Source organism: Polypterus senegalus, chromosome 1 (assembly GCF_016835505.1).
Source record: "Polypterus senegalus isolate Bchr_013 chromosome 1, ASM1683550v1, whole genome shotgun sequence".
NCBI classification, from domain to species: domain Eukaryota; kingdom Metazoa; phylum Chordata; class Cladistia; order Polypteriformes; family Polypteridae; genus Polypterus; species Polypterus senegalus.
The window spans coordinates 65761344-65773627 of NC_053154.1; the positions used below are offsets into that span (position 1 = coordinate 65761344).

The window sequence follows — 12284 nt, forward strand, 5'->3', positions numbered from 1 at the left end:
AGGTAACTGGTCATCTGCTGCCACTCTTTGCATCTTATTACATTTAAGGAAGAAAGAAAAATGTTTTCTGAATCTGAAAAAAGTTAATCTATTAAAATGAAGGCAAAAGTAGCATGCTCCATTAGCAGAAATAATTGGATTATTACTTTAAAAAATGCCTGGGATGAAAAACTGCAGATACCATGTCCCTCTGGGATTTGAGCTTGACAGTGGTTCTCAGGTTCATTCCTGGGGGTCCACTGTAGTTGCCGGCTTTTGTCCCAACCACTTCCTGCTTTTAATTGGACTCCTGGCTTAATTAAGGAAGCTCTTATTCCCTACTTTGTATATTTGGTGTCACACTGAAACATTTTGTGTGATATATTTTAATTGGAAAAGGTGGACAGCATTTATGCATGCTGCATGGGGATAATTAGCATTTATTTATGACTGTTTTTAAGATTGTTACCATTATAAGTATAATTATTAAGATTTCATTTCACTTCTGCAGCTTTGTTTTTTTTAAGCTATTAATTACTAATGAGAAACCACATTTACAAATCTGAAACCTTAAGAGACATTTACCGTGGTCTACTCAGCTCATCATTCATTATCCTCCACACAAAAAGATAAACTATTTGATTGAGGGGGGAGAACTCTACACAAAAAGGTAAGTTAGTTGGTATTAAAAGTCAACCATTTATACCTATGGTAAAATTAAAAACGTTTTCATAAAAGTAGAGCTCATAAAAAATGATGACAGGCTAATTAAACTGTGAGATCAATCTGAGATTAAATAATTATATCAAACTGGCTGAAAAAAAATCTGCAGTCACGAGCTATTCAATCTCATTCTGTACTACTAGTTTAGGTGACAAATTATTTCTCATTAATATTCATTTCAGTTTTCCCCATATCGAATCCTGGTCTCCTTCAAATAAATGTGTAAATTGGAAGGTTGTATTTTTGAACATGTATTGCATTGAACCAAGCAGAAAATCCATTTGAATCTCATACATTACGACATATAGTAAAGATCAACACATGGTTTTATCCAACTATAACCACTCCTAATTTAAGCCTACCAGAAGCCGAAGGTGAGCTAGGGCATCCTTCCACCGACCGTAAGCATACACTTGTAGGCCGCGACGGCAACATTCGCTCGCGCAGCACATTGGCTGGGAAATGACGTCGAATCGCACACGAAATCTCGCGTAACTGAAAGACAGCCATCTTTCTCCATTGATTGCTGCTTGTGGTGTAATTGGCGAAAAAGTAGCAACGATCGTCTTGTTTGGTGGTTGTTGTTTTTTTTATCTTATTTTTGGTATTGGCTTGTATTTTTCTTATTTACTTGTAGCCTCTTTTTCGTCAGCCCTATAAGGGTTACTCAAGAATGCCGAAAACCAACTGCCGCAAGCGATTCGTTTGATTCTCCTGGTTGGGTAACTGTCTCTTTAAACTGTCTCCGTGTAAATGGAAATGGTGCCCAGCGACGAAAATCAGCTTGTACCCAAAGAGGTGAGAAAAAGACTTTTTGTAAATTTAAACTTAAGTATCTTGTTTTGTGCGCTGTCTTTAACAATAAAGGAGGCGTTCACTTAGACATGTATACAAACACCGCTGACAGTCGCAAAGTTTGCAAAAAACACTAGGAAACTTGCTGCTTTTAACGTGGGTTGTCACGTTGTCTTGGAGGGTTATCTGTAACATTTCACTTTACCTATTCCTCCGAATTGGGGTGGCTTGGTTCTTGTAAAGCAGTGCCTTGTCTCTGGGATCGCGATGTGCTCGCCTGTTGACAGATTGCGAATAAACACGGAGAGGCCTGTTTGGGTCGGACTCGCATATCTCTGTCTCTATTATTGGCATCTGATCGCGTGCCCCAGCTGTAAACAAGTATGCGATTTCTAGTACGGAGATGAGAATTGACACGCTGAAAGCAGAGTCGTGTCATATCGGCGCAACATTGTGTTTTTGTAGCTAAATAAAATGGTTCCTCAATGGGATGAGTCAGACGAACCAATATGCCTATCACTGAGGTGTTGATGCCATTTCGGGAAATAATTGATTAGCGAGTTGTTCGTTCCTTTTTTGTAGATAATAGATGTCCAATGTACATGTAAAACGCACCAGAAACCCCAGGTTATGTACAAAAAAGAAATGTCACATCCCCGCTGTAATAATCCTTGAAAGCATAATCTTCAACCTTCATCAGTCTTAAACAGGGTTTACCTCCCAGTCATGTAAAGGTAAATTCACTTTGCAGAATGCAAGTGGAAGTATAAATTGTAAGGATGAGAAGGTGGCTTTTCAGATGTTCTTTGGTATTTTGTGTAAAAATATAAAGCCAAAATAGTAGAGTTGTTGCCTTTGTCTTGGGGCTTGTGGATAGAGAGCTGGACCTTTTCAGGCAGTTAGGAGACCTTAAATTAAGACTTCTTTGTGCTAAAGTTGAACTTTTTTAATTAGAACTTTTTAAATTCTTTGCCTTGGCCATCCTGCTAAATGCTGATAGTAAAAACTTTACAGAGTTTTATATGAAATTCTATGTAAAACATAAATATATTTTTCTGTCCCCCCCCATCCATTTTCTGACTCTCTTATTTAACTCATGGTTAAGTGGTGACAGGCACGAGAGAAACCTGTCCAGGAGAAACTGCTAGTTCATTACAGAAAACATGCAAACTGGCACAGTTTTTGGACTGGGAACACATTTTCAGACTTAGGGCAGAATTCCACATGAGCAAAAGGAGAACATGCAGACTAAACAAACTCCCTTTACTTCATTTTGTTTGTTATTTAACCTAACAGAAAAGGACCGCTCATAGTTGAATATCCCTCATTAAGTTTCCTCCTGAAAATCCCAGCTCATCCACTTGCCCAGTGACCTTGAACTGGTTACTTGATCTCCTTGTGCTTTTTCGTTTGAATAAGATGTGCAGTCTGAGGTCTTATTGCAGATAACTACAGCATTTGCTAATGCAGTTTACACAATCACCCATTTCTTACATGTGTTGCAGAAATGTAAGCACCATTTTATGAAAAGAATCACATTCTGAATCTTTGTTTAGATGAACCAAACCTGTAACCTTGTCACTTCACAAACTTTGCTGTTTTGTCAAATCAGAAGTAATTGAATACATCGATGAACAAATCTTTTCAGTATCTGCTGTTTAGTTAAAATTCTCATTGTGAAGAAAAACTTTCTAGAAATAAAAAACCATGATGTCACAAACTCTAATTATCACAAACCTATGGAAAAGTATGTATGGATGAATGTCTGGCCCAATTAAAACATGAGAACCCAGTTGACGTGTTAGAAAATAATTTTGCTTTAACTGTCCATTAAAACCTTTCCAATCAAGACCCATTAGGCATATTTATCTTTCTTAATCTTTTTTTTTTATTGTTTTACCTAAAGTGACTGTTGGCTAGATAAACGTGTTACTTTACTAAGTTGTTGTTTATCAGTTTTGTTTGACATTTTATATTGGATGTATTGGAAATAAGCTATGTCTATCGACCAGATAACAGTGCTACACAACATGGTCTAGAATATTAGTAAGAAAGGATTAATGTTACTTTACAGAGCTGCAGCTTTAGGTAGTGAAGGAAGGTAAAGTTGTCTGGCAGTGTGCTGTTGTCTTGGTGGATACAATTGTTCTTGTTTTATTGGAAATCAGAACTACTTTAGCAAAGTACACAGTCATTTACATATAGGAATTTTTGAGTGGTCTTATTTATTCTTAACTTGTATTAGACGTATTGTATCAGTGGCATTTCAGAGGCAATCTGTCAAGCCATTGACAGTATTTGATTACTGTACCATTTTCACATGATTACATCTTATCTAATTCCCTGTTTTTATAAAATAATGTAAACAATTTTTCATTTTTGTATTCATTGCTATTTCAATATTTTTGAAATAAGATCATTCAACTTTTTTAGTAACTTAGATGTTCCATGTTTTTGCGACTAAATAACCATTTGTATAATGTTTATAAGTAAGATAGCTGTTAACAAGAGGAAGATTTCATGTTAGAAGTAACAATCCTTTAATTATCCAGATGGTTCTCCCTGCACCACTAGACAAAGTTTTCCATAATCCTCCTGTACTCTGACTCCTCTTAATTTCTTAATTATTATATTGCAACCTATGATGGATGAGTCATCTGAGAATATCTTTTGTTGGCAGGTGCCCTTGTGAGTATGGGGATTTGCATAAATGTGTAGTGTGATTTGTTGGTTGGTTTTTCAGTGACTGTCAATTCCTCTTTTTCGTCCACTGCTCTTGTTAAATGTGGTGTTCCTCAGAGATCTATTTTTTGTCCTATTTTATTTTCTGTATATCTTCATCCTTTAGAAATTATTTTTAGGAAACTTAATGTGTCTTTTCATTGTTCTTGTGATGACATGCAGGTTTATATTTCTGTCTGCAACTCTGCAATGAATTGGTTGCACAATTGTCTTGATGAACTGAGATTCTGTATGGCTGACAGTTTTCTTTATCTCGATCATAATAAAGTGGAAGTGTTGATAGTTGCTCCTGCAGCCAAATCTCAAATCGGTTTTGAACTGGCATTTTCGTGGACGTGGGATCTTGACAAAGTTACTCATGCTTTTATCTTTTATCACTGCTACTTGTTGTATTCTGGCATCAGCAAATCCCTGATACACAATTTGCAGTTGATTCAGAATGCTGTTGCTCATTTTTTGGTTGGGGCAAGAAAGTTTGCCTCTTTATCTTCAATTTTAGCCTCTTCACACTGGCTGCCTGTTAGTTTTAGAATTGATTTAAAAATTTGGCTGCTAGTTTTTAAATCAGTACATGGGTATGCTCTGGCTGTTTATCTGAATTGTGTGTTGTACACCAGCCATCCAGAGAAGTTAGGTGTACCAGTCAGCTGTTTCTTGTGGTCCTGTGTACAAAGTGTAAATCTAAGGGGGACAGAGCCTTTGGATCTGTTGCACCTTATCTGTGGAATTTTCTACCTTACTACATTAAAGAAGCACCTTCGATTGATGTGTTTAAAAATGCACTGAAGACATTTTTATTCTTTACCTTTCCATGATCTTCGGTGATACTGATCATTTGAGTTTATTTTGTCTCTTTGAACATTTTGGAGGACAGCGTGCTTTTATTTTACGAGTGATGTATGAGAGATTTATTTTTTTTTACTTTGTAGTAGCCTTTTAAACTGTGTGTTTTTTAAAAAGTGTTTTATATATATATATAATATAATTTTCAACTTTTTAGTCTTTGGTTTGTTTTAGTATAATTTTGCAATCAATATTTTAATACTACCTTTAATATTTCTATCCGTTACTACAGTAGCGCTATCTGTTGGTGAAATCTTTAACTATTCTTCATATGAAAATTTCATTTCTTAATTAACATGGATTAATTGATCAATTAGTGAAACTGATTATTGGTTCATGTATTATCATCGGAAGTAAGTGTGCAAAATTTCAAATTATTTGGACAATAGAAAGTGGGTTAAATATCGATTACTAGATTTGTACCAAACAACAAACAGGTGAAGTTAAAAGAAGTGTGGTAATAAGAACATGAGGATTATTCTGTGTTTCTCCTGCTTCACCTGCTGCGCAGCTGGTCATATCCAAGTCCCTGTGTGTGACTCGGCAGGGCTCGCAGAACTGAGTGACCGCTGCTACTACCAGGCGCTCCCTTTCCCCTGTGCTGCTACTGAAGGCCTGACCTTTGCGTCCTCCTGGAAGGAATGTACACAAGGCTGCACTGTGGCATCTCCAACCAGTTACATTGATTGTGGGGGATTCAATTGTCAGAAACATCAGAAAAAGATTTGCTGTTGTCCACTGTTTACCAGGAGTCAAAGTTTCTGATATCCTGTATCACCCTTACAGTTTACTCAACAAGTATGTGATTATTCACATAGGCTGTAACAACATCCGCAAGCGTAAGTCTGAAATTTTAAAATATGATTTTAACAAGCTTTTTAGCTTTCTTCAATGCAGTGACAAAACTGTTTTTATCTCTGGTCCAATTCCACCCCATGGAAAAGGATCTGGATGTTTTAGTTGCACTCTCAGATGCATAATTGGCTTCAGGTGACTTGCCCTTCATTAAATTTAGTCATTGCTGACAATTTTAATCTTTTCTGGAATCATTCTTCATTTCTCAGGAATGACAAAATTCACCCTAGTTTCATAGGCACTCGAGTTTTAGCAGAAAAGATAGATAGATACTTTATTAATCCCAAGGGGAAGTTCACATACTCCAGCAGCAGCATACTAATAAAAAACAATATTAAATTAAAGAGTGATAAAAATGCAGGTAAAACAGACAATAACTTTCTATAATGTTAATGTTTACCCTCCCGGGTGGAACTGAAGAGTTGCATAGTGTGGGGAGGAACGATCTCCTCAGTCTGTCAGTGGAGCAGGGCAGTGACAGCAGTCTGTCGCAGAAGCTGCTCCTCTGTCTGGAGATGATACTGTTTAGTGGACGCAGTGGATTCTCCATGATTGACAGGAGTCTGCTCAGTGCCCGTCGCTCTGCCACGGATGTTAAACTGTCCAGCTCCATGCCTACAATAGAGCCTGCCTTACTCACCAGTTTATCCAGGTGTGAGGTGTCCTTCTTCTTTATGCTGCCCCCCCCCAGCACACCACTGCGTAGAAGAGGGCACTCACGACAACCGTTTGATAGAACATCTGCAGCATCTTATTGCAGATGTTGAAGGACGCCAGCCTTCTAAGGAAGTATAGTCAGCTCTGTTCTCTCTCGCACAGAGCATCAGTATTGGCAGTCCAGTCCAATTTACCATCCAGCTGCACTCCCAGGTATTTATAAGTCTGCACCCTCTGCACACAGTCACCTCTGATAATCACGGGGTCCAGAAGGGGCCTGGGTCTCCTAAAAATCCACCACCAGCACCTTGGTTTTGCTGGTGTTCAGTTGCAGGTGGTTTTAGTCGCACCATTTAACAAAGTCCTTGATTAGGTTCCTGTACTCCTCCTTCTACCCATTCCTGATGCAGCCCACAATAGCAGTGTCGTCAGCGAACTTTTGCACGTGGCAGGACTCCGAGTTGTATTGGAAGTCTGATGTATATAGGCTGAACAGGTCGGGAGAAAGTACAATCCCCTGCGGCTATCCTGTGTTGCTGACCACAATGTCATACCTGCAGTTCCCAAGACGCACATACTGAGCTCTGTCTGTAAGATAGTCCACGTTCCATGCCACCAAGTATGAATCTACTCCCATCTCTCTCCGCTTGTCCCTAAGGAGCAGAGGTTGGATGGTGTTGAAGGCGTTAGAGAAGTCCAGAAACATAATTCTTACAGCACCACTGCCTCTGTCCAAGTGGGAGAGGGATCGGTGTAACATATAGATAATGGCATCCTCTGCTCCCACCTTCTCCTGGTATGCGAACTGCAGAGGGTCGAGGGTGTGGCGGACCTGTGGCCTCAGGTGATGAAGCAGCAGCCGCTGCATGGTCTTCATCATATGTGACGTAAGAGCGTCAGGCCGGAAGTCATTCAGCTCACTAGGATGTAATACCTTAGGGACTGGGGTGATGCAAGATGTTTTCCAAAGCTTCGGGATTCTCCCCTGTTCCAGGCTCAGTGTATTTTACTCAATATTAAACTGCTTTATGAAGTGACTGAGCACCCGCATTTTTGACAGTTCCTCTGATAGTCATCCCGGTGATCCACTGCCTTGTTTACTTTCTGTCTGTTTTACCAGCTCCCCTTACAGTCCAGATAGTTCTTGCGACAATCTAGAGGGCTTCCTTATCATTCTTGTTCTAATCAAGACTAGAACAAATAAACTTTATAGTGTAACACTCAAAATTAATCTAATAAAACCTTCTAGCCTCCAAAGATCAAAAAATAGAATGCAAATCCGCTTGGAGATTAACTCTGTACCGTACATGTCCACCTTGCATATTATGAAGTTTGCACTTTTGAAAATTACATTGTTTTCTACTAAGTTTTTATATTAATGATTTTATTTCTAAATATTATACATTTTCTGTTTTTTACTGAATGTTGGCTCTCATCCATTGCATCAGCTACACTTATGGAGGCTTCTCCTTGATTGTAGCTTCTCAGTTTCTGCTAGACTAGGCAAGAAAAGGGGGTGGAATTGCAATTATCTTTTCCAATTTGTTCACCTGTACCAATTGCACATTTGGAGATTTCTCAAGTTTTGAATACTTATCTATGGTTATTAGAACCCAACAACATGTTCTTATTCTAACTATTTATAGACAACCCCAAATATAACTCCAATTTTCTGTCATGAGTTCTCTGAGTTATTGTCAATTGCTCTTGTCAAATATGATAAAGTAAATTTACGCGGTGATTTTAACATGTGTGGGCGGCATGGTGGCGCAGTGGGTAGTGCTGTTCCCTTGCAGTTAAGAGACCCAGATTCGATTCCCGGGTCCTCCCTGCATGGAGTTTGCATGTTCTCCCCATGTCTGCTTGGATTTCCTCCCACAGTCCAAAGACATGCAGGTTAGGCGATTCTTAATTGTCCCTAGTGTGTGCTTGGTGTGTGGGTGTGTGCGCCCCGCAGTGGGGCTAGTGCCCTGCCCGGGGTCTGTTTCCTGCCTTGCTCCCTGTTTTGGCTGGGATTGGCTCCAGCAGACCCCCGTGACACTGTAGTTAGAATATAGCGGGTTGGATAATGGATGGATGGATTTTAACATGCATATAAATGACTGTTCAGATTCTGAAGCAATGGAATTTACAGATCTCATTGTGAGTTTAGATTTTATGCAACATGTGAAGGATGCTACTCACAACTGTGGAAACATACTGGACCTTACCTTCACAAAGGGAATTGACATTGATGTTTCATCAGCTTTACAGGTTCCAGTTTCTGATAGTTTCTGTATATTTTACAATGTATCTCTCTGTACTACAATTAAGTGTCCTGAGTCTGCTACATACAGTAGACCCCCGCGATGTTACGGTTCAGGGTTCGCGGACTCGGTTGTTTGCGGATTTTTCCTTAGAACCTAACTATTAATTGTTAGCGGAAAGCACAAATATGCTCCGTAATTTTTTATGGCTTTTTTCATGGCGATAATGTGCTGTAAAGAGAACAGGAAGCAACTGCTGAAGGAAACGTGGTTTGGGATGGTGAAAGTAGCTAATCCGAGAGCATTATTCATTTCTCCTTGCAGCTGATTGACTGCTGCTATGTGACGCGTCTCCAGCTGAGTGTTGTCGTGTTTTCCATGTTATGTTTGTTATTGCATTCATTTTGTTTTTCTTAAACGCACAAGATGTTCCCGAAATGCCCTGTACCTTCTAAGGCTTCTGGCACTGATCCTAAGTGCCAGAAGAAGTTTAAAACACTCCAGGAGAAGGCTGAACTACTGGATTTGCTCTGGGAACTAAAAAGTTATGCTACAGTAGCGCAGCACTATGGCATTAATGAAAGCACCATATGCTACATAAAGAAGAACGAAGCAGCGATCTGGAGTACCGTATCTGTGAGTTTCTGTAATAGTGCCAGAAAGGTAACAACCATAAGGAATAAAAATATCGTCAGGATCGAATCTGCCTTGGCATTGTGGATCACCGACTGCAGGAAGAAGTACATCCCCTTGGACGGTAACATCATCGGTGAGAAAGCACGGAAATTCTACCAGTGGGTCGCTACAGGAGACAATGTAGCAACTTACCTTTGTGATGTTCCTGAAACCTATAAAGAAAAGCCAGCACGAAACCCCACCAGAATAAGACCCGTCCAAAGATGCAACTTTTCTTGAAGCGCCTGAAGAAGAGGTGCCACCCGAGGAGTTTTAAATCCATGCATCGTACTGCACAGGTACTTCATCATCAATATCGTTCATCTTTGGCGAGTACCCATACATTTTACTGTATTTTAATTAAATGAAATTATGTATTTACTCTACTTATAACAAAGAAAATGACTGCGCATACCAAAGAAAATGCGCTTGCATGAATTACAGTACGTATAGCGGTAACATCGGTATTTTACATTCTAGCACTGCAGGAGACATAGCAGTACAGTACTGTACAAGCATACGGGTTTACCTTTACATTCTGTTTTTAGGTAATGTATTAAGGTAAGATAATGTATTAAGCTGAGTTTGCAACAAAATTAAAGTGCTTTGGGGGAATACTGTAGTTAGGGTTTAAACTATAAAAATAGACATTTAAAAGGCATTTTTTAACCACATCCAAAAGTTGTGTTGTTTCACAATTCGCAGGTGCTCTAGGAACGTAACCCCTGTGAATTTTGGGGGTGTACTGTATACTTATCGCCATATTGACGCTAATGCTAAGTCTATATTGAATAATCATTTACCAGATATACTTGATGCGTGTAGTACAAAGTATGATTCCCTTGATAATCTCACAGATAATGTAAATAGTGCATTGCTTGAATCATTGGATTCTGTTGCTCCTCTAATAAGAGAATGTATCTGGATGAAATGCATACTATGGTTTTCAGATGACATCTGTGCACTTAAGTAGACTTGCAGAAAACTTGACTGCAGGTGGTGTATGACAAAGCAAGAGGTTTTTCATCTTGCCTGGGTAGAAAGTTATAAAAATGATAAACAAGCACTTTCATCTGACAGGACTGCATACTTCTCTGATCTGATTAACACTAATAGAAATAATCCATAATTTTTGTTTGATGTGGTTATCAAGCTCACACAGAATTCACATAGCTCTCTATTCAATGCTGATGAATTTCTAAGATTTTTCATTAATAAGATTGACTTGATTAGAAATAAAATCAATGGTCTACATTCCTCTCAGAATGATGGCAATGACCCTTTCAGCATTTTTATGAATATAGGCACTCTGGCTCAGACCTCTTGCAGTTTTTTTACACTTTGAATTAATTTCCCCTTAGGCTTTCTCCAGCCTGATAACTGCTTCCAAACCCACATACTAGATCCTATACCAGTTTATCGTTTTAAGGAACTGTCCCCTGTTGTAAGTGGTCTCAGTTGGAATATTATCAATAAGTCACTGTCCATTGGCTGTGTGCCCTCCGCTTTTAAAACTGCACTTATTAAGCCTTTCTTAAAAAAAAAAAAACTAGCCTGGATCCAATGATTATGAATAGCTATCAGCCAATTTCCAGTCTTTCTTTTATGTCTAATTTACTTGAAAGGGCTGTCCCTGATTAACTTAATGCCTGCTTGTCTGACAATTAATCTTTTTGACAAATTTCCTGGTCTTATTCATTCATTCTACAGAAACTGCTTTGATCAGAATAATAAAAGATCTGTTGATCACTGTTGATTAGAATTTGATGTCAGTGCTGCTACTGTCAGTCTTGGCTTGAGTGCTGCTTTTGACACCGTAGACCACAGCATACTTTTAAGCTGCTTGGAGTAACATATTGGCATCCAGGGAATGGTACTTTCATGGTTTCATTCTTATTTATAAAACATAACTCAATGTGTTAAGTTACAGCAAAACAATCTCTGAACAGCAAAACAATCTCTGAATTTTCTAAAGTAAAGTTTGATGTACCCCAGTGATCAGTTTTTGGCACATGCTTTTTTCCATGGATTTGCGTCACTTTGGTGACGTCATTTGTAAATATGGTGATAATTTTCACTGGTACTCTGATGATATGTAGCTTATATATACCTATAACGCCAAATTACCTTTTCCAACTGCTAAATTTAGTGGCATGTCTGTCAGAAATTAAAAAAAAATAGATGAGTATAAACTTTCTATTCTTAAGTACTGAAAAAACTGGATTATTCTTTGTCAGACTAGCCAAATGTGGACATCTATGTGAAAGCTTGAGTGTTAGCATTGATGGCTGTTCTATTTGTGAAAGTTCAACCATAAAAATCTTGGAGTAATTTTCGATAATCGTCTCACACTCCTGTCTCATATCAAGGCTATTACTAAGACATTTTTTTCATTTTATCAACATTGATACATGCATTTGTTTTTTCTAGATTTGATAATTGTAATGCCCTTTTCTCCGGCCTTCCTAGTTAATACCATTAGGAGTCTTCAGCCCATGCAGAATGCTGCAGCTGAAATCTTGACAAAAACGAAAAAATTTGAGCACATAACACCCGTTCTAGCTTCCCTTCACTGGTTACCAGTACAAGCAAGAGCTGATTTAATAGTTTTTCTTTTAACATATAAGGCATTGCATTGAGTTGCACCACCTTACTTAGCTGAGCTAATTACACCATACACTCCGGTACGTCCTCTTCGCTCTCTTAATGCTGGTCTTTTTGTCATTTTCTCAAAGAAAAAATTGGTCAAAGAGCACCTTATCTTTGGAA

The 12284-nt window shown here is 38.6% G+C and overlaps 1 protein-coding gene across 1 annotated transcript in view; it reads left to right on the plus strand.

Annotated features, from left to right (window-relative positions):
* The first annotated feature begins 1250 nt into the window (after nt 1-1250).
* Nucleotides 1251-12284, plus strand: part of usp47 (ubiquitin specific peptidase 47) — a 143006-nt gene continuing 131972 nt past the window's right edge. The window contains exon 1 of the mRNA XM_039749911.1: nt 1251-1500. Coding sequence (XP_039605845.1) covers nt 1456-1500 — 45 coding nt within the window. The 5' untranslated portion in view covers nt 1251-1455. The remainder of the gene's footprint in view (nt 1501-12284) is intronic.